Raw genomic sequence first — 27,138 nt, 5'->3', positions numbered from 1 at the left:
CTTTACCAACTGAGCCATGAGGGAAGCTTTGCTCTAGTCCAATGGTAATCGGGGAGTTGTAGGGTCCACTCTGTGTTTTTTAAGACAAAGTGATGAAGGTCTTAGAGCAGTGCCCCGAGTGTGGGACCAAATGCTACTTTTTCTATATACAGTAATGTCGCTGATAAGGTCTTTTCATTTACTTTAAATCTAAAGTAAATTTAGATTTAAATTTAGACTGTTTAAAGAGAATTTAAACCATCTCATTTTTGGTTGATCGCAGAACCCACTCTCTGCTCTTGGATCGCTTTTGTCCTGATCTGTCCTAAATGCCAGATGGTGTGATAAATCATTTTAGGATAGCATACATTTTCCTCTGGGAGAAGGAAATGTCAGCCTGCTCCAGTATTCTTGCCTGGAGAATCCCATGGACAGAGGAGCCTGGTGGGCTACAGTTCATAGGATCGCACAGAGTCAGATTGAAATGACTCAGCGAGCACACACGCTTTCCTCTGACCCCTCCTCCTGACCGCTCCACCTGCACGTTGGGTGCGTCATCTGTTGTCAGCACAGGATGGGAAACAGGCGTTATTTTGCTTGAGGAGGGGATTCACCACCATGGTGCCAACGCCTGGAAGAGCATCTTTGCCTGGTGAAGGGGCGTGTGCCCACCACACCTGTGTGCAGAGTCTCAGTTGTGGTGGCCAGCCTTTACTGTCTCAAAGAATATGCTGACTCATCCCAGAGGGCCATATGTGATTCGAGAAGTACCCTGATTTGATCACCTGCATTCTTGATTTCCCTTTCATCTTTGATTTTCAAAAACGAGTCCACATTTCTGTGGGGGATTGAGGGCCCCTGGGATCGCAGCTCCTCTTCCGTTTCTTGGTTGGTGGGGCACTGTGAGCATCAGACTGGTGAGTCACTGCCAGCTGTTACAGATCTTTATGATTTTAAGACGGTGCTGGGTGGAATATTATTCAGCCATTGAAAGAGGGAAATCTTGACTCATGCTACAGGGATGAACTTTGAGGGGGTTACGCTAAGTGAGACAGGCCAGTCACAAAAAGACAAATCCCGCACGCTTCCATCTTTATAGGGGATCTAAAGTTGTCAAACCTGTAGAAACAGGAACTAGAAGGGTGGATGCCAGGGCATGGTGGAGGGAAGCTAGCAGTTGTTCAATGGGTATAAATTTTCAGTTTGGAAAATAAAAACATCTCTCCAAATCTATTGCACAGCAACATGAATATACTCAACACTACTGAATGGTTTACTTACAAATGGTAAAGGTAATACATTTTATGTTACATGTTTTTCACCACAGTTAAAAAAAATTTTTTTAGCTCACTGAGACATTGAAATGTATACTGAAATGGTTTTATATGAATCATGACTATTCACATGTTAATACATGTCAAAAAAACTACAAGTTAAAAATTTAATGAGACACTGTATTTCATTGAATCTAAGATTTCATTCATTATAGGATACATCATGATGGAAAGTGAAAGAAAATGTTTGGGCAAATAAATCAAAACACCTCCTTTTTTGTAATACGTATATCCCTAATTTCAGGTATGTTAAACCGTGAAACACGTATAGCTTAGCACTGGTAACAGAGGCAAGTTTTACCAGTCTTTTTGGGGAGGGAAGTTTTTTCAAGTTATAATTATATTAGAAGAGTTAATATTGTTAAACGACCATACTCTCTCTCTCTCTCTCACTCTCTAGTTGCTAAGTTGTGTCTGACTCGTGTGACCCTGTGGACTGTAGCCCACCAGGCTCCTCTGTCCATGGGATTTTCCAGGCAAGAACACTGGTGTGGGTTGCCCTTTCCTTCTCCAATGACCACACTACACATGGCGATTTATAGACCTGGTGTGCATGCTGCACACTCAGTTACCTCAGTCCAGTCTGACTCTTTGCAGCCCTATGGACTACAGTCCGCCAGGCTCCTCAGTCCAGGAGATTCTCCAGGCAAGAATACTAGAGCGGGTTGCCATGCCCTCCTCAGATTCAGTGTAATCCCTATCAAATTACCAATGGCATTTTTCATAGAACTAGGACAAAAGTTTTTTTTTTAATTTGTATGGAATCACAAAAGACCTCAAATAACCAAAGCAATCTTGAGAAGGAAAAACAGCTAGAGCAATCAGACTTCCTGATTTCAGACTATGCTACAAAGCTACTATAATCAAAACAGCATGGTACTGTCACAAAAAAAGACACATAAATCAACAGAACAGGATAGAAAGCCCAGAAATAAACCCATTATTTGACCATGGTCAATTAATCTATGACAGAGAGGCAAGAGTATAAATGGAGAAAAGACAGCCTCTTCAATAAGTGGTGCTGAAAAAACTGGACAGCTAAATGTAAAGAATGAAGTTAGAACATTCAGTGTGGGAGACCTGGGTTCGATCCCTGGGTCGGGAAGTTCCCTGGAGAAGGAAATGGCAACCCACTCCAGTACTCTTGCCTAGAAAATCCCATGGACGGAGGAGCCTGGTGTCCATGGGGTTGCAAAGAGTTGGACATGACTGAGCGGCTTCACTTTCACCTTCACCAGTGCAGGAGACACACAAGACGTGGGTTCAATCTTTGGATTAGGAAGATCTCCTAAAGAAGGAAATGGCAACCCGCTCCAGTATTCGTGCCTGGAGAATCCTTTGGACGGAGGAGCCTGGCGGGCTACAGTCCATGGGGTTGCAGAGAGTCAGACACAACTGAAGCAACTGAGCTGGCACATACTAACACCATACACAAAAATAAGCTCAAAATGGATTAAAGACTTAAATGTAAAATCAAGTTATAATTACTGATAAGAGTGTGATGAGATGTTTATTCTCATATATGGTGAGTTAAACTGATTCAGCTTTTCTGAAAGAGGCAACACAATCATGAAAATATATCCTTCCCTCCAGTTCTATTTCTGTCTTAAGTAAATCATCAGAAATAAAGGTTTATGTGCATAAACATTTCCTACAATGTTGTTTTTATTAATGAAAAATTGGAAATAATCCTAGCATTCTCGAGTAGGGATAGAGTTAAATGATTTATGGTGGACTTGCATTAAAGTAATGATAGGCCACCATTGACAAAATGTTTATGACTTATTTTTGATGTGAAAATGCTCGGAGTAAAAATACAAGATTTAGAATTACACATATAATATGAGTTAAACTAAATATGTACATATATCTATGCACACAAAAGAAAGTTTAAATCATGCTCCTTCTAAATGTCAGGACTTTGGAAGTTTTTTGTTTTAATTGTGTTTTCCAAACTGTTTAAATTTTACTGCGTTAACTGGGAAAAGACACATATTTAAAAATAAAAACAAATGGCCATAGAGTATTATCAAATTTTTCTTTTCAGATCTCTGAATTGTTTGATATATATACATAGGTGGACAGGTAATGATACAAAATTATTTCTCTGTTCCACTCATTAGAGAAATACAGAGAAGAGATATACTGGTAAAAACTGGTTATCTGCAATTTTCTACTTCAAAAATTAAGCTAGCAGTCAGAAGATCCAATCTAAGATAATCTAAATTTAACATGAAATTTTATATAAGAAGCAGTTTTGACATAACCATTTCCATTTAATTTGATTCAGCCAACATTTACTAAAAACCTACGTGTAGTACACCAGAAACTTAGAGAATGGTCAAATGCTATTTTTCCATGGTAAAGTCTTAATGGCTTACACTGATACCAAATAAAGATAGAATTGCTTGTTTTTTATTGTAATTTTTCTGTTTTACTTTGCCGTTTATATTTGCTCAGCTTAAATAAAATAAGTCTGTTTTAATTTTTCAGCGATACAGAGTTTGGGCAGTGGAAACAGGACAGCTTGTCTGTTTTGTATTAAATGTGACTTTCTCCAGTTTTCTTTTTCTCCAAGCATGTCTTCTCTTGGTATTACGTGTTCTATGAAATTGTACACCATTGAGAAATGTATGGATCCAATTTTTAAAAGAATGGTATCTTCTGTTGGCTGGCTGATAACCATAAAAATCCATTACCCCAAATCCTAGGAATGTTTTCAATTAAGTCTATTTTCTACTGTATCACTAATTAAGATAGTGTCTACTCATTTTAAAATTTCATTTTTCCATGATTTTATTTTGTTATGTCAATATATAAACTGTTGCCTTCTCTGATTAAAACAGTGTTTATATCTTTGTGGGAAGCCTGGCATATTTCCAGGGGTGACTATTTAGTAACTGAATCCAGAATTAGAGCAAAAGACATCATTATGTCCTTAGTTCCTGACCAAATGTTGCCTTTACCATTGCCATATAAATTATTTTTTGATATTGCCATTTTAAATATTTATATTCTAAAATCTACAAAGGAAAATAAATAGCACTCTAAAAATTCATGTGCAGTTATTTTAATTGGCAGAGCCAATGGAGTGGATCAAGGAGGAAACTTAATGAATGTAATACATTTTCTTCTGTGGATCCCTTTGAAATAATGTGTCCTACTGCCATGACCGTGGCGTATTTTATGTTACCCTGAAGCTATCACTGTTTGCATTATAATAAAGAACACTAGGGGACACTTATTATAGAGGAGGAACTGACGCTTTGAAATACATCAGCTAAATCCTCAAAACACCATAAAACCGTGCTCATTTTCAAATTCTAACATGAAACAAGCTACATTATAGATGATTTTTTGGTCAATAAATTGAACTTCTTTCTTATTAACAAATCCCCAGGTAGGAGTTTGGGCGCCCAGTGAAAGCTCCGGAAAGGCAGCTCTCTCCAGGGGCTCCCCTTGGTCCCCTGTCCTCAGAACTTCCAGGCTCCTCTTTGGGAACTGCTGTCAGAGCCAAAATGAACCGAGAACCAAAATGAAATGGTCTTTACGATCTCACTTGGATTTCAACCCCAAACCACAGTATCCAGCTTGGTTCTGTGCCATATTCATCATATTTGGCTCCAAATGACCTTTGGTGGTTTTCTAGATGTAAATGTACTAAAAAACAGATTTACTCTGATAGATGGGGGTTTGTTTTGCTTTGTTTTGTTGTTGTTCAGTTGCTAAGTCACATCCAACTCTTTGCAACCCCACGGACTGCAGCACACCAGGCTTCCCTGTCCTCCACTCTCTCCCAGAGTTTACTGAAACTCATGCCCGTCGAGTCGGTGATGCCATCCAACCATCTCATCTTCTGTTGTCCCCTTCTCCTACCACGATCATCCCAGCATCAGGGTCTTTTCCAGTGAGTCAGCTATTCGCATCAGGTGGTCAAAGTATTGGAGCTTCAGCATCAGTCCTTCCAGTGAATATTCAGGGTTGATTTCCTTTAGCATTGATTGGCTGGATTTCCTTGCAGTCCAAGGGTCTCTCAAGAATCTCCTCCACACCACAGTTCAAAAGCATCAGTTCTTCAGTGCTCAGCCTTCTTCATGGCCCAACTCTCACATCCATACAAAGACTATGCAGCACTTGGTTTTGTTTTAAATGTTTCCTAAGTGTCTGGGGGCAGCAGCATCTTAGAAATGGATGCATGTCTCTGCAGGCTTGCTCAGCCAGATGGATGAAGAGACAGGCATCTTGATGGGCCCTCGGCCATGTGGGCCGGGAGTGGAGACACTTTTGAGTCACACACTCACCTGCTCTCCGAGGCTCTGTTTCTCCTTCTCTAGAAAAAGGATGGTGCCACCTATTTCCCAGAGCTGTTAGAAGGGCTTCCGGACCCAGCCTGGACAGGTTGCCTTCAAGAAATGGTGGCTGATGTTTATCATCTTGGAGAATTACCTCATACTGTTATAATGACAGAATGATTTTGTGCAAAGGATGACTGTCAGGACCCGTGATGACTTTTCTATGTAACAAAACACAAAATGTTTCAAAATAAGTCATTGCCTAACAACATACACATGCCACCGATTTCAAAATAGAAACTTTTTTGGCCCTTGCTTTGTGCTGTTCACGTTATAGATCTGAGTTCTTGGCCTTCTTAATCGATAGAAATTGATAAGGTAGGAGGAGAAGTTCAGGCAAGGCTTTTTTGGGGCCCTGATGCAGCAAGGGGAGCAAGCACAAGGAACAGGTTCCCTTGCTCACTCCCAGGGTGGGGGTAGGGGGTGTGAGCTGGTTTCTTATACAGGATGAGGGTAGGGGTATGTCCAGGGATCAGGCTGGAGGGGTGGCGTAGGTGGTTTGCCAACCCCTAAGATGGTTGTGTGTTCAGGAAACATGCCCCCAGAACCTTGCTTTTGCTCTCTCTCATCTCCTCAGAGTATCAGGCTTCCCAGGTGTTCAGTTCAGTTCAGTTGTGCCCTACTCTTTGTGACCCCATGGACACAGCACACCAGGCTTCCCTGTCTATCAGTAACTTCTGGAGCTTGCTCAAACTCATGTCCATCGAGTCTGTGATGCCATCCAACCATCTCATCCTCTGTCATCCCTTTCTCCTCCTGCCTTCAGTCTCTCCCAGCATCAGGGCCTTTTCCAGTGAATCACTTGTTCACATCAGGTGGCCAAAGTATTGGAGCTTCAGCATCAGTCCTTCCAACGAATATTCAGGACTGATCTCCTTTAGGATTGACTGGTTTGATCTCGTAGTCCATGGGACTCTCAAGAGTCTTCTCCAACATCACAGTGGTAAAGGGGATAGTGAGGATGTGGAGAAATGGGAATCCCGTTTCTTCATTGTGTATCAGTTCAGGAGACATAGGTTCGATCCCTGGGTTGGGAATGGAAATGGAGAACGCAATGGCCACTCCAGTGTTCTTGCCTGGAGGATTCCATGGACAGAGGAGCCTGGTGTGCTGCTGTCCATGGGGTTGCAGAAAGAGTCAGACAGGATTTAGCGACTGAACAACCACCTCAGAGTGGCAGTTGGAGGTCTGGTCTTCCTGTATCTTGCTGTCTGTAATTGACCACAACTGTACATGCACAGTTATTTTTAGTCCCTTTTCGTTGCTTTGTGTTTTGTTGCTGGAGGAGACTTGTCCAGGTGCAAGCGCTGCAGCAAAGGGTCCCAGGTCCCAGCCTGTCTCATTCAGATTTATGAACTTGAAATTAGTCTGTTAAGAGTATGATCTAGAAAAGCAGTGCCGTTGGAAAGCCCACAGGGTCCCAGTCTTAAGGCAGCTGCAGAGGGAGAATTCAGGAGATCCCTGGGGCAGTGGGTATCGCCCACCATGTACTGTGTGTGTTATTCCAAGAAGATATTTGCAAAGCAGGGAAAGCAGTGATGCTGATAGAGGCGTGCATGGAAGGCTGTCAGATTGAGCAGGGGGATGAGCGTGGGGAGGATGCTCTGAATAACCCTGTGACTTAAAAGTCCAGCTCAGGAGGCTTTGGGGGAAAAAAAGTCACCATTTTCTGTTAAATAGGATTTTACAGTCTGGTAACTTTAGTTTTTGTCCTTTTTGTTACTGAAGTGTAATTGACACGAGGATCGTATTACTTTCAGGTGTGCATCATAGTGATTTCACATTTATACACATTTAGAAATGGTCGCCCCACAAAGATTTTACAGTATAATTGACTATACTCCCTAGGCCTTACATTTCAGTCCTGTGAGTTAGTGTTTTATAACTGGAAGTTTGTATCTCTTTGTCCCTTTTGCCCATTTCTCTCACCCCCATCCCTCTTCCCTCTGGCCACGGCCACTTTGTCCTCTGTTAACGAGGAGTCTGTTTCTGTTTTGATGTTCATATGTTTTGATTTTTAGGTTCTACATGTAGATGAAATCATATGCTATTTGTCTTTCTTTGTCTAACTTATTTCACTTAGCATATTGCCCTCCAGGTCCCTTCCTGTTGCCACAAACTGCAAGACTTCATTCTTGTGTATCAGTTCAGTTCAGTTCAGTTCAGTCGCTCAGTCATGCCCGACTCTCTGCGATGGCTGAGTAATATTCCACTGTGCGTGTATGTTGTACATATTCATCATCTGGGTTTGTTTATCTATTGCGTGGACACTTATGTTGCTTCTGTATGTCAGCTATTATAAATAATGCTTCAGTGAACATCTATCTTTTTGAATGTTTTTGTTTTCTTCAGATCAGTACCCAAAATGAGATAGCTGGATTGTACGGTGGTTCTGTTTTTAATTTTTTGAGAAATCTGCCCACTTTTTCATAGAGGCTGCACCAATTTACATTCCAGCATTGCACTGGGATTCCCATTTCTCCACATCCTCACTAATATTTATTATTTTTTTGTCTTTTTAATCACCAGTCAGACAGGTCTGAGGAGATACCTCATTGTGGTTTTGATTTTGATTTCCCTGACAATTAGTGATGTTGAGCATGGTTTTATGTGTCTCTGTTGGCCATCTGTATGTCTTCTTGGGAAAAATGCCTCTTGTCATCTGCTCATTTTTTTCAATCAGGCTGTTTGTTCTTTGCCATTAGATTGGACAAGTTCTTTATATAATTTGGATATTAACCCTTAATCAGGTATATAATTTGCAGATACTATCTCCCATTCAGTAGGTAGCCCTTTAGTTTTGTTAATCATTTCCTTTACTGTGCAAAAGCATGTGGTTCCATTGTTTATTTTGCTTTTGTTGCCTTTACTTACAGTTGTTGTTCAGTCACTATGTCGTGTCCAGCTCTTCGCAGCCCCATGAACTGCAGCATGCCAGGTTTCCCTGTTCTTCACTATCTCCTGGAGTTTGCTGAAACTCATGTCCATTGAGTCAGTGTTGCCTACCAATCATCTCATCCTCTGTCACCTCCTTCTCCTCTTACCCTCAGTCTTTCCCAGCTTCAGGGTCTTTTCCAGTGAGTTGGCTCTTCGAATCAGGTGGTCAAAGTATTGGAGCTTCAGCTTCAGCATCAGTCCTTCCAATGAATATTCAGGGTTGATTGTCTTTAGGACTGACTGGTTGGACCTCCTTGCTGTTCAGGGGACTCTCAAGAGTCTTTTCCAGCACCACAGTTTAATAGCATCAATTCTTCAGTGCAGAGAGAAGTCCAAAATAATATTGTTCAGACTGATGTTAAAGAGTTTATCGCCTATGTTTTCTTCTAGGAATTTTATAGTTTCAGGCCTTACATTGAAGTCTCTAATCTATTCTTGGGGCTTTCCTGGTGCCTCAGTGGTAAAGAATCTGCCTGCCAATGCAGGAGACTCAGCTTCAGTCCTTGGATTGGGAAGATCCCCTGGAGAAGGAAATAGTAACCCACTCCTTCCCTTGTAGCTCAGCTGGTAAAGAATCTGCCTGCAGAGCAGGAGATCCTAGTTTGATTCTCAGGTTGGAAAGATCTCCTAGAGAAGGCTACCCACTCCAGTATTCTTGGGCTTCCCCTGTGACTCAGCTGGTAAAGAATCTGCCTGCAATGCAGGCGACCTGGGTTTGATCCCTGGGTTGGGAAGATCCCCTGGAGAAGGAAATGGCAACCTACTTCAGTATCCTTGCCTGGAAAATCTCAAGGACAGAGGAGCCTGGTGGGCTGCAGTCCATGGGGTCAAAAAGAGTCAGGCACAACTGCGCAACTAACACTTTACTTTAACCAGTATTCTTGCCTGGGAAATCCCACGGACAGAGGAGCCTGGTGGGCTTTAGTTCATGGGGTCACGAAAGAGTCAGACGAGTCTTAGCAACTAAACAACAGCAACAATCCATGTTTTCTTTATTCTTGCATGTGGAGTGAGACGGGGGTCCAGTTTCACTCTTTTGCGTGTGGCTGTCCAGTATTCCTACCAGCGTCTGTTGTAGACTGTCTTTTCTCCATTGCATATTTGTGCCTTCTTTATTGTAGATTAACTGGCCATATGTGCATGGGTTTACTTCTTGAAACTATTTGTTGTTATTCTTAACTCTGCTTTATTCTTGCCGCAGGCCCCCAGGACATCAGAAACTCAGTGAGGTAGAGGATTCTCTCCCTTTGGTCACCTGATCCCAGGGGTCTTTATCTGTTTTCTAGGGCAGGACATTTGCTTTTATTCATCTCAGATTTGAGCCCATTACAGAGTCCACTAATGGAGAAGAGAAGGGAAGGCCAGCCTACCCCGGTTCAGGTTCTGTTTCCACCACTTACTCCCGTGTGACCTGGGGAGGCGACTTGACTTCTTGGGGCCCAAGTTTCCACCCGTGCAAAGTGCAGATAGTGCTGGCACCAAGCTCCTGGATGTGAGTTAAAGGAACTAGTGCCCATAAAGCATTTGAAACAGTGTCTGACACATGAAGTGTTCCCTGTTAGTTTTTGAAATGGCTGGTCGTCGTGGGTTTAAATACATCATTCATGATTCAAAATGTTTATTCCGTTGCCATTTTTATCTGTTTAAGTTAGCCATGATCAAAATGGTTAATATCCCATTGTGGGCAAGATTTGGGATAAAAGGCCATTGTTTACTGCTGGCGGGGGGGTGGGCGTGGGAAATCAACCCTGCAGTCTCTTACCAGGCAGCTCAGCAATGTCTATTAAAATTACAAACGTGCAGGTTTTCAAAGTATGATCCATGGTACCCATAAAAAGCCATTTTCACACAAAATATTTTAAGCCAGAAGAAATGCATCAGTGAAGAGATACAACAGAGCGCAGAGGATTAAGAGCAGAGACTCTAGAGGTGCACGCTTCAGGCCAAACCGCAGTCTGCCACTTGCTGGCTGTGTGACTCGGGACAAGTTCCTTCACCTCTCTGTACCTCAGTTTCGGCATATATAATACGAAGGTAGTAATGGTATTCATATATTCGGCTGCTTATTTATTGTTAGAAATAAATTAATGAATATTTGCAAACCAGTCAAAATAGCATCTCAAAAACTGTAAGAGCTGTTGAAATGTTTATTTTAAAACATTTTTAAAGACGATAGGACACAAAAGTAACCAGTTAAGCTCCCACCACTACGCTAATCAGCTAACAGGCTCAACTGTGCTGTTCTAGCCCAACTGCACTTAATCAAACTTTACTAAAAATTTTAGACATTAGATATAACAGGGTAGAAATTGCTTTATTTTTCATTGTGTTTCACTCATTGAAATTGTGGCATGGAGGTCAAACCAGTCAATCCTAAAGGAGATCAGTCCTGAATATCCATTGGAAGGATTGATGCTGAAACCAAAGCTCTGATACTTTGGCCACCTGATGCAAAGAGCCGACTTGTTGGAAAAGACCCTGATGCTGGGAAATATTGAAAGCAGGAGGAGAAGGGGATGGTGGAGGATGAGATGGTTGGATGGCATCACCGACTCGATGGACACGAGTTTGAGCACATTCCGAAAGATAGTGAAGGACAGGGAAGCCTGGTGTGCTACAGTCCGTGGGGTCACAAAGTCATACATGACTGAGCGATTGAAAAAACACAGCAAAAATAAAGATTAACCATAACTAAAGTATAAGCTACTGCTGCTGCTGCTAAGTCGCTTCAGTAGTGTCTGACTCTGTGCGACCCCATAGACGACAGCCCACCAGGCTCCCCCATCCCTGGGATTCTCCAGGCAAGAACACTGGAGTGGGTTGCCATTTCCTTCTCCAATACATGAAACTGAAAAGTGAAAGTGAAGTCGCTCAGTCCTGTCTGACTCTTAGTGACCCCATGGACTGCAGCCCACCAGGCTCCTCCGTCCATGGGATTTGCCAGGCAAAGTATAAGCAGAGGGCAAAACAAAGCCATCAGCTCTGACTCTCCACACAGCCTTCACTCCACCACTTCTTGCTGGGTTCGTCTTTCTGAGTAAGTGTGTTTCTATAAACACAGGTAGATAAATGTAGATGTGTTACTCTGAAATGAAATGCTGAAACAAAGGGCTTATTTTTGTAAACTGGGGAACACACATACACGGGCACACACACGCATACACACGATCCTAAAACAGACCAACTGAAGAGCAGTTTACTCCGCAGCATGAGGCATTCCAGGAGCAAATTAGAGCCAGAAGCGTGTGGCGTGGCCGATGGGTTGATGGAGTGGCTCTGAGTGCTCCCTAATGATGCCCTCTCAGGCTGTGGCCAGGAGGCAACTGAAACTAATTAATCTCTGCATTGACACGCCAGGCATTTGCTGGAGTGGACAGTGGACCCTCTTCCTTCCCATCACTTCTCCATCCTCGCCTCCCGTGACTACAGAGCATGAAAGAGAAGCAAAACCCCCAGGACCATGAGCTGCTCAAGAAAGGTGCCAGCATTAAATCAGTTATTTGCAAGGCTGATAAATTGGCCAGATTGTCATTTGGACAAATGTCCATTTTATCTTACTAATTTGAAGAAGGATTTTTAAAGACAAAGCCCATCAAACATTAGATAAGCATTTTAAGTTAATGGACCACAGAGTCCTATTTCTCCACAAACCCAGGAAGCATCATCTTATGTCCTATTTTTACAGCACCATCAATTATCAATATGTATATTTTTGCTGACGGAGGACCTTGCTATAAACATAGGTTTCGTTAACCAGTTCTGGGTCATTAACCATGGAAAGCTTGTAAATATAATGGTTTATTCACATGGGAAGCCTTCATTAAGATGCATTATTCTACAGCTGATGTATTTCCATATATAGTATATTATCATGTTCTCTATTTCCCTTTAATATTCGTAATTTATTTTTAAATGAGTTGCTGTTTATGTGGCAAGTTAACAAATTTGAGTTCCATATGACCAAAGTTGCTAAAGAAGAAAAGATGTTTTAGCCCAAAGGAAAAGCTACTCATTAACGTAGGACCTGAATATATTATAACCTTTAAATTCAAAAGCAACTAGAGAAAGAAACTACAAATGACCCCAAATGTATTTTTGTCAGACAAAGTCTATCTCAAGAAACATGCATGAGTACACACATATTAACAGCCCAGCATGGTGTAATAGGGGAAACACACACCCAGAGGACTCCAGAAACCTTATTGCCAGCTTATTCATTAACATATGACGGCTTGGGGGGGGGGGGTGGTCATTAGCTGATGGACCTCAGTGTCCCCATCTGTTCAATGGGATAATGAGATCCTCACTTCTGTCTCTAAAGATGGATGTGACATCAGTGAAGAGATGTAGAGCAAGAAGGTGTGGGACAGTGTCATGCCAATTACAAAACTCTGGTGAGGGCAGGGAGACTTCTGTCTCATCATAGATCGTGGATGTGTCAGAAAGTTGGCTGACCACTTTGTATAGCACTGTTGAGAGAACACCAGTCAGAGTCACCTACTCATTAATTCAATTAAAAACATTTTTTTTTATTTATTCACTTTTGGCTGCGGTTTGTTCGTTGCTGATCGGGCTGTTTGCTGTCTGCGTCTTCTCGTTGCGGTGGCCACTCCTGTTGCAGAACGCTGGCTCTGGGGCGTGCAGGCTCAGTAGCTGCCTCTCTCAGGCCCAGTAGTTGTGGCACGTGGGGTTTAGTTACCCCAGTTACCCTGCAGCACGATGGATCTTCCCAGACCAGGGATCAAACCCGTGTCCCCTGCATTGGACGGTGGATTCATAACCACTGGACCACCAGAGAAATCCCTTATAAATTCACTTTTAAGGATTCAAAGGGGGCAAGGCCCGGCTAAAACACAGTTTGCATGTGTTGACTCTATGGAAAAAATCTGCTATGATTTACCATAAGAACAGTGTAGCGTGTGGAGGGCGGGAGGGGAATGTCATATGAGTCACTGGTAAAGAATCATAACATTGACGCATGACCTTAAAACAAATCTACACTTTCATCAGAGACAAAGAAATTTGGGTCCTTTGTAGCAGAGAGGCATTTGAACTTCTTCATAAAAACAATGGACTTTAAGAGAGATCAGATAAAAATCTCTGTGAATTATAAACTTGTATTTCATGATACCAGGAATGTAAAACATTACCTGAAAAATGTAAGAATTGGTTATTTCTCTCAATGATTAGATAAGGGGAATTCCTATCGCTTTGACACAAAATCATGACTTTGAGTTATGTATTAAAGCAAATTCAGATCACTGGTTTTAAAACGTTGTTTTTTAAAATGATTCTGTAATTTTTATTCTAGATTCACTTTGAAAGTACTTTTAGGGTTTTTTCCTAGTCAAAAGCTGTACATTCTCATGTTCTCATTATACTCAACTTAGACAATAGGCTCATTTTGTTAGACATTCTAATGCATATTTTTATTGAGTATTATATGTGTGATTTTCGTTTTTTTTCAACTGACCTTATGTCATTAAGTGAATTCTAACAGTGTCTCAATTGTGAATTCAAGTAGAGAAATGCCTCCTGGGGCTTATAAATATTTCTTGGGAATGGTGTGTGTGTGTTTGCACCTGCATACTTGCTACATTTAATTATTTCATCTACTTGGAATTTACTTTTGTATATATATTAAATATATATATTGGCATTAGTGGTAAAGAATCCACCTGCCAGTGCAGGAGACCTAAGAGACTTGGGTTCAATCCCTGAGTCAAGATTGAAGATCCCCTGAGGAGGAAGTGGCAACCCATTCCAGTATTCTTGGCTGGAGAATCCCATGGATAGAGGAGCCTGGTGGGCGACAGTCCATGGGGTCGCAAAGAGTCGGACACGACTGAGCATCTGAGCACATTGACTTAAGATGAGTCTTTAAAGACTATCTTTTTTCCACGTAATTGATTTAAATGTATAGTTTTGCTGATGCCTTTTGTAAATAAGATCTTGAATTTTGTCATATACTTGTTTCACAGATTTAGAAATGACTTTCATGTCTTTCTCTTATCCCTGGGACTTTTTTTACCTGGTGCAGTTCAGTTCAGTTCAGTCGCTCAGTCGTGTCCAACTCTTTGTGACCCCATGGACTGCAGCACGCCAGGCCTCCCTGTCCTGGTAGCCCCTAACATCCTTGGGTTTCACCCACTAAGATGTTGGTACCCCTGGTGTAACAATAAAGCACAACCAGGTGCCAGGCTCCTTGGCTGGCTTTGGGCTCCGTGGACTCCTCAAACCCTAATGCCTCCCATCCTTAGTAGAATCGGTGCCTTGTTAGCTATCACAGAGGCGGCAAGTGGCCCTGCCAAGAAATAAACCAGGCATTCTATCCCCAAACTCCCGAGCATGGCCTTGGATCACAGAAGCTAGGGGTCAGTGGCTGCCTCTGCTGTCTGCCTGCTGTGTGAATTAGGGAACATTAACTAGCCTCTCTAGTTCCATTTCACTGTTTGCTGTTGTTTTTTCCCATTTCTTTATATGGTAAGAATACCTGCCTGGCTGGCTTGCTGTAAGGCCTAAAACATTGTTTCTGTCCAGTGAGCGTGCACAGCAGAAACTCAGGAAGTCATCCTGTGTCTTCCTCTGTGACTCCTCTCGTATTCCTCCCTCCTCCGTCTCTCCTTCTGTGCCTGCTCCCCTTCCTCCCCCTCCCCACCTCAACTCTCCCCTTCCCCTCTTCCTTCCCCTGTTCCATCTCCTCCTCCCCCTCCCTTTCCTCCTCTTTCCCTTTATCATCATCCTTGTAGACTCTGTAGGCCGTATGGCCTCTGTCCCAGCTATTCAGGGTAGCCATTGTAGTGTGAAAGCTACGATAGACAACGTGTAAATGAATGGGGATGTCTGCATTCCAGTAAAACTTTATGTACAAAAATAAGGGGCCAGGTTTGACCTGTGGGCTCTCAGTGACTAAACCATTTTCTAGAGCCAACTAGTTTTTCCTCAAACCTGATTATTATCAGAATCACTTAAAGATTTTACCAAACTACAGTATTTATTTGCTTCTACCTCACCACCAGGGTGGAACTAGGAGTCTGTACTTTTTTTAATGCTCTTCACAGTTTTGAGAAAAATGTGAACGTGGAAAAAAAGAACTTACTAGTATATCTGAGGATGTATTCCATCTGAAATAATTTCCCTGAACAAGTTCAGTTCAGTTTAGTCACTCAGTCGTGTCCCACTCTTTGCAGCCCCATGGACTGCAGCACGCCAGGCTTCCCTGTCCATCACCAACTCCTGGAGCTTACCCAAACTCATGTCCATCATGTCAGTGATGCCATCCAGCCATCTCATCCTCTGTCATCCCCTTCTCCTCCCACCTTCAATCTTTCCCAGCATCAGGGTCTTTTCCAATGAGTCAGTTCTTTGCATCAGGTGGCCAAAGTACTGGAGTTTCAGCTTCAGCATCAGTCCTTCCAATGAATAGTCAGGACTGATTTCCTCTAGCATGGACTGGTTGGATCTCCTTGCAGTCCAACTGACTCTTAAGAGTCTTCTCCAGCACACTTCAAAAGCATCAATTCTTCAGCATTCAGCTTTCTTTATAGTCCAACTCTCACATCAGTACATGACCACTGGGAAAACCATAGCCTTGACTAGATGGACCTTTGTTGACAAAGTAATGTCTCTGCTTTTTAATATGCTATCTAGGTTGGTCATAACTTTTCTTCCAAGGAGCAAGTGTCTTTTAATTTCATGGCTGCAGTCACCATCTGCAGTGATTTGGGAGCCCCAAAAATAAAGTCTCTCACTGTTTGCACTGTTTCCCCATGTATTTGCCATGAAGTGATGGGACTAGATGCCATGATCTTAGTTTTTCACTCCCCTCTTTCACTTTCATCAAGAGGCTCCTTAGTGCTTCGCTTTCTGCCATAAGGGCGGTGACCCTGAAAAAAGTGGCTACTAAAAGCAAGAAAGGAGCAAATATAAAATGAGAAAGAATGTTGGGAAGATAAAAGCATGCTCAAAAAGCAAAACAATAATAACCCTCCTAATATTCTAAATAATTCCGTATAATGAATGGACAGACCTGAAAGCCAAATTGATTGTGAAAGGTAAATCTTTGGTAGCACAATGCAAGCAAATAAACAAGAGATGGAAAATACAAGAGAAAAGTTCTGATCAAACTGGTGGTCTGCCATTTATGCAATATTTATTGCAGGAGAAACAGATAAAGAAATAACAGAAGGAAAATTTACAGAGAGGAAGACAAAATTCTATTTTTTTTTAGTAACATCTCTTCATTTTACTTACTCATTTTGGCCACGCCATGTGGCAAGCAACATCTTAGTTCCCTTACCAGAGATCCAGCCAGTGCATTGGAAGCACCGAGTCTTTAACCACTGGACCACCAGTGAAGTCCCAAGAAGTAATTCTTTATATTGAATTGACCCACCAAATGGGGAATGTGATACATGAAGAAATGCACTCACCTAGATTCATTGTGATGAACTTTCAAAAGTCTGTAAAGCATCCTAAGAGCAGAAAAGCTTATCTACAAAGCAGCAGTCATTAAAGTCCCAACAAACTAGTTTCTGGCAGCTCTGCCTGTTAGAAGTATTCTCCAAGGTTGCTAGTAAACTGCCATTTGAGGGGGAGGGACCAAATGAAGACATTTTAGAAATGCAAGTACTTAGAATATTTATGGCTGACTATATCCATTCTGAAAGTTACACTCAAGGACATGCTTCAACAAAATGAAAAGTGAATAAGAGAATGAAGAGCAAATAGAGAAACCAAAACAGTGGTTAAATCTAAATAGTTACTAATTTTTAAAATTAGTCACAATCTGTGATTATAGACCAGAAGTTTGGGGGAATGAAAGTGAACACGTGCAGAGCTCCTAGACGTGCTTAAAGAAATGGTAGAGATACTAGTGAATTCTAGACATAGATAGAAATACAGGTGATGGTTATTGTGTTTTAAAAACTTCAGAATAACTGGCAGAAGATGAAAAATAAGATGTACAATTTATTAACCACTACATGGCAAGAATGAACAAAGCTAACTGCATAAACCCAGCAAAAGGTGTTTGTTAGTCACTCAGTCACGTCTGACTCGAGACCCCGTGGACTGTAGACCACCAGGCTCCTCTGTCCATGGAATTCTCCAGGCAAGAATACTGGAGTAGGTTGCCATTCCCTTCTCCACGGTGTCTTCCTGACTGAGGGATTGAACCTGGGTCTCCTGCAGGCAAATTCTTTACTGTCTGAGCCATCAAAAGACAGGAAAGGGAAAACAAGAAATTGTGTTAAAAAGTATAAGATGGCAGAATTAGCTCCAAATATTTTACTTATCTAAATGAATAAAGGTCCTCTTTTCTGTCATTCTCAGATTGAATTTTAATACCCAGTTATATGCTGTTGGAAGGGAGAAACTTCAAACAAACTGATGCTGAAAAGTTTAAAACAAAGGAACATAAGAGATATATCAGTGTTGTCCAGTTGCTCAGTCATGTCCGACTCTTTGTGACCCCGTGGACTGCAGCACACCTGGCTTCCCTATTCTTCACCATCTCCTGGAGCTTGCTCAAACTCATGTCTATTGAGCCAGTGATGCCATCCAACCATCTCGTCCTCTGTTGTCCCCTTCTCCTGCCTTCAGTCTTTCCCAGCGTCAGGGTCTTTTCAGTGAGTCAGCTCTTTGAATCAGGTGGCTAAAGTATTGGAGCTTAAACTTCAGCATCAGTCCTTCCAATTAGTATTCAGGGTTGATTTCTTTTAGAAATCACCATGGAAGTTCGTGACTGACTGGTTTGATCTCCTTGCAGTCCAAGGAACTCAAGAGTTTTCTCCAACACCACAATTCAAAAGCATTAGTTCTTCAATACTCAGTTTTCTTTATGGTCCAGCTCTCACATCTGTACATGACTACTCAAAAAACCATAGCTTTGACTAGAAGGACTTTTCTTGTCAAAGTAATGTCTCTAGTTTTAATATGCTGTCTAGGTTTGTCATAGCTTTTCTTCCAAAGAGCAAGTGTCTTTTAATGTCATGGCTGCAGTCACCATCCCCAGTGATTTTGGAGCCCAAGAGAATAAAGTCTGTCACTGTTTCCATTGTTTCCCCATCTATTTGCCATTAAGTGTTCGGACCAGATGCTATGATCTTCCTTTTTTGAATGTTGAGTTTTAAGCCAGCTTTTTCACTCTCCTCTTTTACCTTCATCAATAGGGTCTTTAGTTCTCTTCTGTCTCTGCCATAATGGTGGTGTCATCTGCGTATCTGAGCTTATTCGTCTACGGCAATCTTGATTCCAGCTTGTGCTTCAACCAGCCTGGCGTTTCGCATGAGGTACTCTGCATATAAGTTAAATAAGCAGGGTGACAATATACAGCCTTGACATACTCTTTTCCCAGTTTTGATGCAGTCTGTTGTTCCCTGCCCAGTTCTAACTGTTGCTTCTTGACCTGCACACAGGTTTCTCAGGAAGCACATAAAGTGGTCTGGTATTTTCCATCTCTTCCAGTTTGCTGTGATTTTCCAGTTTGTTGTGATCCACACAGTTAAAGGCTTTAGCATAGTTAGTGAAGCAACAATAGATGTTTTTCTGGAATTCTGTTGCTTTTTCCGTGATCCGACAGATTTTGGCAATATGATCTTGGATTCCTCTGCCTTTTCTAAATCCAGCTTGAACATCTGGAAGTTTTTGGTCCACTTACTGTTGAAGCCTGCCTTGGAGAATTTTGAGCATTATTTTACTAGCGTGTGAGATGAGTGCAATTGTGCAATAGCTTGAGCATTCTTTGCCATTGCCTTTCTTTGGGATTGGAATGAAAACTGACCTTTTCCAGTCCCTTGGCCACTGCTGAGTTCTCCAAATTTGCTGGCATATTGAGTGCAGCACTTTCACAGCATCATCTTTGAGGATTTGAAGTAGCTCAGCTGGAATTCCATCACCTCTACTAGCCTTGTTCGTAGTGATGCTTCCTAAGGCCCCCTTGACTTCACACTGTAGGATGTCTGGCTGTAGGTGAGTGACCACACCATCCTTGTTATCCGGCTCATGACGATCTGTTTTGTACAGGTTTTCTGTGTATTCTTGGCATCTCTTCTTAATATCTGCTGCTTCTGTTAGGTCTATACCATTTCTGTCCTTTATTGAGCCCATCTTTGCATGAAATCTTCCCTTGGTGTCTCTAATATTCTCAAAGAATCTCCAGTCTTTCCCAATATATTGTTTTCCTGTATTTCTTTGGATTGTTCACTTAGGAAGGCTTTCATATCTCTCCTTGCTATTCTTTGGAACTCTGCATTTGGATGGGTATATTTTTCCTTTTCTCCTTTGCCTTTTGCATCTCTTCTTTTTTTCAGCTATTCGTAAATCCTCCTCAGACAGCCATTTTGCCTTTTTGCATTTCTTTTTCTTGGGGATGGTTTTGATCACTGCCTCCCACAATGTTACAAACCTCCATTCATAGTTCTTCAGGCACTCTGTCTATCCGATCTAACTCAAATGTATCAGTGATTTTGGGTTAACTTGGTAGAGTAAGCGCATGTGTTTTCTTCTTTCTGCCCAGTGAGGAGTGAACTGAGATCCTGTTCTGAGAGGGAGGATTAAGAGAAATTCTGTGTTCACGGCAGTGAGGCCCACAGCTCCCTCCCTCTGCTGGGCTCGGGCAGCCATGCTTCTACCGCGTCTGGCGCATGTGGGAGGAGTTCTGTCTGCAGAAACTGACCAGCTCAGACACATTTGGATACTGATTTTCAGATACCTCAACAAACATTCAGATACCCCCAGGCTCCTCTCTCCATGGGATTCTTCAGGGAAGAATACTGGAGTAGGTTGTCATTCCCTTCTCCAGGGGGTCTTCCTGACCCAGGGATTGAACTCTGATCTCCCACGTTGCAGGCAGATTCTTCACCATCAGAGCTATCAGGGAAATCCATCTTCAGATACCTCCTAGAAAACAGCTCTGACCCCAGCAGTCAGCAGCCACCCTACACAGCTTCCAAACAGGTCTGGGAGCCTCCTCCTAAATAAAGGTGAGCATCAAAGAGTTGCCAGTCACTTAGGAGAGACAGAGATGCAGCAGAAAAGAAATTGGAAGGAGAAAGAGGAAGAGAATAAAAATGAAAAATGAAATTCTGAAAGTAATAACCTTAGAGAAACAAAAACAGATTATTAAATCCAGGAATTAAAGTACCATGCCCCCCACCAATGGGAAACCAAAAAATAGGACAGTGCTGTTGAAAAGTTAAAATATAATAATAGAAATTTCAAAAAATAAAGTTGAAAGAAAAAGTTAAGGAAATCTCCTCCAAGTAGCCAAATGACAAAGTGATGGGTGAGGGACGTGTGTAAAGAAAATTGCAGGAGTTCCTTGAAAAAAAGAAGGGAACAGAGGAAGGAAATTGTAAAGGAACAGTAACCGAAAACATAAACAACAACAACAACAAAAACTTATAACAAAAAGCTAGGGAGTTTCAGATCTAAACTGGGCCCTGGCTTTCGGTTGTAGCCATATCTTGGCTATTATGAATAAGGCTGCAGTGAACATGGGGTGTAGATATCTCTTTAGGTCATTTCCTTTGAATTCAGTTTAGTTCAGTCACTCAGTCGTGTCTGACTCTTTGCGACCCCATGGACTGCAGCACGCCAGGCCTCCCTGTCCATCACCAACTCCCGGAGTTCACCCAAACTCATGTCCATCGAGTCAGTGATGCCATCCAACCATCTCATCCTCTGTCGACCTCTTCTTCTCCTGCCCTCAATTTTTCCCAGCATCAGGGTCTTTCCCAATGAGTCAGCTCTTCACACCAGGTGGCGAAAGTATTGGAGTTTCAGCTTTAGCATCATTCCTTCCAATGAACACCCAGGGCTGATCTCCTTTAGGATGGACTGGTTGGATCTCCTTGCAGTCCAAGGGACTCTCAAGAGTCTTCTCCAACACCACAGTTCAAAAGCATCAATTCTTCGGTGCTCAGCCTTCTTCACGGTCCAACTCTCACATCCATAGGAATACATACACAGAAGTAGGACTGCCAGGTCATACAGTAGTTCTGTTTTTAATTTTTTGAGGAACCTCCAGAGTGGCTGCACCAATTTACATTCACATTGACAGTGCACAAGGGTTCCAGTTTCCCGTCTTTTCTCTACTTGATAGTAGCCATTCTAACAGAGGTGAGGTGCTGTCTCTCGTGGTTTCGGTTTGCATTTTCCTGATGATCAGTGATGGTGACACATTTTCATATACCTGTTGGCCATTTGTGTGTCTTGTTTGGCAAAAATTGTCTCCTAGTTCCTTGCCTGTCTAGGCTATTTTTAAGTTGCATATGTTCCTTATATTTTTTCCACACTCCTTATTGGATATGTGGTTTGTAAATATTTGCTCCCTTCCTGTAGGTTGCGTTTTTATTTGGTTTCTTGTTTCCTTGCTGCGCAGAAACTTCTTAGTTTGGTATAGTTCGACTTGTCTAGTTTTGCTTTTGTTGCCCGTGTTTTTGGTGTCATACCCCAAGAAATTATTGCTAAGACAACTGTCAAGAAGCCTCTTCTTTATTTCTTGAGTTGTTTTCTGGCTTCATGTTTTATGTTTAAGTCTTTAATCCATTTTGAGTTGATGTTTGTCTATAGTGTGAGATCAGGGCTCAGTTTCATTCTCCTTCATGTTTCCCAACACCATTTATTGAAGCAACTAATCTTTCCCTGTTGTTTTGGATTTGGGGGTATGATACTCTTGGGGAGACAATTACTGAAGTTTTAACAATTAGGTATATGTAAAGTGAACATGTTTTTTAAAACCACAGAAACACATGCATATAATGATGGAAGTTTTTCAAAGTGACACAGGAGCCAACTGGAAGAGCTCCCAGTGATCAAAACTGGGACAATTTGAAAAGAAAACAATAAAGCAGCACTGGATTATAACCCGAAGTGGAAAATGAATATCCATGAGGCCATACGGATAAAAATACAAGATCAAGTAAATTAACAAATGTGAGCAAACCGACAAATCATCTAAGCTGCGTGATCCCAAATAATTTTAGAAGCTGTATCCTCAAGGAGAGGAACTTAACTTTTGACTTTTTAACTGGGGGTGCACTTAATGACTTTCTTCCAAAGAGGGCAGTGTGAAGTCTAAGTCAGGTGACCCAGGGAAGCATCATCAGCCGTAAGTCTTGCTGACAGTGTGCACCCTTGATACGACGTTGATGAAAATGGCACTTTATCTCTGTGGCCTTTCTCTCACTCGTCCATAATCCCAGCCTAATCATTTCCAGGTAGAGCTATGTGTCAGTGTAATTGGTTTCCCAGATAAATCTGTGCATTTTATCTTTGGTGATGGTTTGGCTGCTGAGTCATGTCCGACTCTTTGTGACCCCACGGGCTATAGCCCGCCAGGCTCCTCTGTCCATGGGATTTCCCAGGCAGGAATACTGGAGTGGGTCGCCATTCCTACTCTAGGGGATCTTCCCGACTCAGAGGTCGAACCTAGGTGTACTGCACTGCAGGCAGATTCTTTACCAACTGAGCCACCAGGGAAGCCTGCATTCGAAAACGTTATTTTGAGAGGAAATCCGTAGACTTCCCCAGACTGACAAAGGTACTGAGGCACAAACCAGGTTGAGAACTGCTGGTCTGTGTGAACATTATCAGACGTGCTATCTCTTTCTCCCCATACCCACCCCATCTCCTCTACCCACAGTCCACGTTCGCACTCCTCTTCAGACCCTTGGCTTATCTTGTTCACTTTTCCAGGAAGAGGAAGATTAGTTTATGCTTCTGATTTGGCAAACAAATCTTTTGAGGTTGGTTAGCTCAGCCTTTGGAGAAGGAAATGGCAATCCACTCCAGTATTCTGGCTAGGGTAATCCCATGTACAGAGGAGCCGGGCGGGCTGCAGTCCATGGGGTCACAGTAGAGCAGGACAGGACTTAGCCACTAAACAACAAGAAGCTTTGCCCTAGATTCTGAGGGCTTTTTAACTATCCCATCCCAAAGAGCCTCTTTGGGAAGAAAGGCCCACAGAGGTGGGCAGTGGAGGGGTATGCAGATGACCAAGGAATCACAGACAACTGAGTTCTGATCTCAGATGTGCCCAGGCCCCAGGCTCTGCGCTCTGTGTGCCCAGTCATGCCCAACTTTGCGACCCCATGGAGTGTAGCCCGCCAGGCTCCTCTGTCCATGGAATTTTCCAGGAAAGAATACTGGAGTGGGTTGCATTTCCTCCTCCAGGAGATCTTCCCGACCCAGGAATTGAACCCACATCTCCTGCATAATGCTTAACCATGACTCTCTGGAAAGAAATACATGCGTATGTATTCAGACCTATGTTTATTACCATGTCATTGATATAGGATATGTACATGCAATTTACAAATAATTGTGAAATATGCACTTCTCTTCCTTGCATATTCAACGTAGCTGTGGATTCTCTCAGAGCACCTTCCTTGATTTTTACTAAACCCATGTATCTGTTGTCAGCCTGTGGTTGCAGTTGATGAATGAGTGTCATTTCAGTGTGCATGTCGACTGATATTTTTCTTTGTGTTAATGAGGAAGATGAAAGTGAAACAGGAAAATCTATGGCGGGATGTCACTCATTCAACTTTTTTTTAAGTCAAGGACTCCTTTGCTGAGTCAGATGATAGTTTCTGACACAGACATGACACACTTTTATGTGTATCTGCACTTTTATTTTCCCTCCCACTTTCATAAGTCTGCACAGTCAGATCAAAGTAGTAAATCAAGCCTTCATCTGTCGTATTTGCTCATTTCTAGACTTTATTTTTCGGGGCTCCAAAATCACTGCAGATGGTGATTGCAGCCATGAAATTAAAAGACGCTTCCTCCTTGGAAGAAAAGTTATGACCAACCTAGATAGCATATTCAAAAGCAGAGACATTACTTTGCCGACTAAGGTCCATCTAGTCAAGGCTATGGTTTTTCCGGTGGTCATGTATGGATGTGAGAGTTGCACTGTGAAGAAACCTGAGCACCGAAGAATTGATGCTTTTGAACTGTGGTGTTGGAGAAGACTCTTGAGAGTCCCTTGGACTGCAAGGAGATCCAACCAGTCCATTCTGAAGGAGATCAGCCCTGGGATTTCTTTGGAAGGACTGATTCTAAAGCTGAAACTCCAGTACTTTGGCCACCTCATGTGAAGAGTTGACTCATTGGAAAAGACTCTGATGCTGGGAGGGGTTGGGAGCAGGAGGAGAAGGGAACAACAGAGGATGAGATGGCTGGATGGCATCATGGACTCGATGGACGTGAGTCTGAGTGAACTCCGGAAGTTGGTGATGGACAGGGAGGCCTGGCGTGCTGCGATTCATGGGATCGCAAAGAGTTGGACACGACTGAGTGACTGAACTGAACTGAACTGACTGATGGTGTAAATATTCCTGTAGCTGACTTCAAGCTGCTAACCTGAATGAACATGGGAAGATCCGCACAGAAGTACAGCATTGTACAGTATTTCATCATACAGACAAGACAGACCTAATAACATCAAGAGCAGAGAAGACAATAAAATCCAGCACAAAATATTATGAATCAGTGCGTTTTTAGTATTGGCAGCTTGTGTTGTCAGCATGATTTATTCTTTTTGTAATTTTGTGTGTTTACTTCTGGCTGTGCTGTGGGTCTTTGTTGCTTTTCTCTGGTTGGAGCAGGGGCTGCTGTCTAGTTGTGGTGCACAGGCTTCTCGGTGTGATGGCTTCTGTTGTGTGGAGCACAGGCTCTGGGGTGTGAGGGCTTCAGTAGTTGTGGCACACGAGCTTAGATATTCTGCAGCATGTGCAGTCTTCCCGGACCAGGGATTGAACCCACGTCCCTTGCAGTGGCAGGTGGATTCTCATCCAATGGACCACCAGGGAAATCCTGGTAGCGTTTTTCTCTTGAAATCAGAACACCCAAACTCTTTTCATCGGTTCTTGCTTTCTTACTCGATACTCTTTTCTCTCCCCCTAACGGAGAAGATTTAGAAAAGCTTTACTTTCTGTAACTTGAAAGATTTTTCAACGATTTACCAAGTATGCGTTTTTTAAGCTACCTACCCCCACCCCCAGCCAGTTTCTCAAAAATGTACGAAGTGATCTGATCCTTCCTCCCCACCGTGGCGAATCACTCCTTCAAGTTCTCCTGCCAGATCTGATTCTTTCATTCTGTTTGTACTTCTTAAGGGCCCTGGGTAAGACACGATTGAAGATACTGACATGTTTCACTAGTGTCTGATGTTTTTCACCAGCACTATAACCTTCATGATCTCAAACCTTTTGGCCTGTATTTTCAGAATCCACCTCCTTTGTTTAATGAAGTCAGTGCTGCAATGATCCAGGCTGACAGGCTGTCCCACCTGAGGAATAACGTGCAGATAAAGCACGAAGAGGAATACAGAGATGCCTTAGTCACAATCAAGGATGACCTGAAACTCACAGAGGGTCCCGACATCAAGGAGAACCTTCAGGATCAGATCCGTCATTGGTTCATCGAATGCAGGTGAGTGCAGGGCGTCTGTCCTGACAGTCTCTTCTGTGGTGGGTGATGTCCTGGGATATTTTTAAGCATAGAAATATCCTGATACAGATTCATGTGCTTTTCTGGCTTCATTTTAGAAAAGTAGAAAGGCTAAGAGTTGAAGGGCAGGGAAGCCTGGTGTGCCAGAATCCATGGGGTCACAGAGTTGGGCACGACTGAGCCACTGAACAGCAACGAATCCCTGCGGTAGGCGGATGGCCTCTGCTGACCCCACCTCTTCCCCCGCTGATGCCCTCCCCTCCTTGCGTGTGATGCAGACCTAGAACTTCAGCTCTAAAGGAGAGAATGCCGCAGAAGCGACAGCGAACTTGCCGTCTTGCTTGCCTCCCGGTCCCTCACTTGCTTTCTCCCTCTGACTCTGAGAGCGGTCAGGTGCTGCCCAGCAGAAGGGCCCACTTGGAAGGAGCTGACAGAGGTTCCTGGCAACAGCCGGCAAGGAGCCTAGGGCCTCCTTCCAGCCTGAGAAGAACAGAGTCCGGTCCACAATCACGTGTGTGAACTCAGGGCCTTCTTCCCTGGGCGAGCCTTCCAGAGAGGCTGCGGCACCAGCCAGCACTGACTGCAGCCTCGAAGGGGCAGAGACCCTGAGACACGGGTATTCTGCTAAGCCACACCTGGTTCCCCTGCCACAGTAACGTGTATCGTTTCAGTCACTGACTGTTGGGGTGACTTACCACGCAGCAACAGGTGTCTGACATACATCAGTTACTTTACAGTGATTCAGAAAAACCTAAGCAGTCGGTAAGCTTCTCTTGCGTTAACTCTGTATGGGATCTTAACACAGCATCTCCTCAATAATCCTTAAATTTTATAACAAAGATTCTTTCAGAATGTTTGATATCAGAGTCACATGGTTTTGATTGGGGAGCTTGTCTTTTATTATATAAATAGAGCTTTTAAATATTTATGATTTTTTAAAATTCAAAATTGATTACTTTTGTGAGTTTTTCTCTTTATATGTGTTTTCAGGGATATTTTATAGCAAAACGGGTTCTCTTTTATCAGCTTCCCCCTCACTCTTCATTGTGGTGATGGTTTCATGGAGACATAAAATA

At 42.7% G+C, this 27,138-nt stretch overlaps 1 protein-coding gene across 1 annotated transcript in view; it reads left to right on the top strand.

The window, feature by feature from the left end:
* Positions 1-27,138, top strand: part of IQCA1 (IQ motif containing with AAA domain 1) — a 171,178-nt gene that overhangs the window by 11,021 nt on the left and 133,019 nt on the right. Inside the window, exon 5 of the mRNA XM_068966006.1 lies at positions 25,839-26,044. Within this exon, the coding sequence (XP_068822107.1) occupies positions 25,839-26,044 (206 nt within the window). The remainder of the gene's footprint in view (positions 1-25,838; positions 26,045-27,138) is intronic.

This window comes from Capricornis sumatraensis, chromosome 2 (genome assembly GCF_032405125.1).
Source record: "Capricornis sumatraensis isolate serow.1 chromosome 2, serow.2, whole genome shotgun sequence".
Lineage (NCBI taxonomy): Eukaryota > Metazoa > Chordata > Mammalia > Artiodactyla > Bovidae > Capricornis > Capricornis sumatraensis.
The sequence above is the reverse complement of the archived record's forward strand: the minus strand, read 5'-3'. Positions and strand labels throughout refer to the sequence as shown.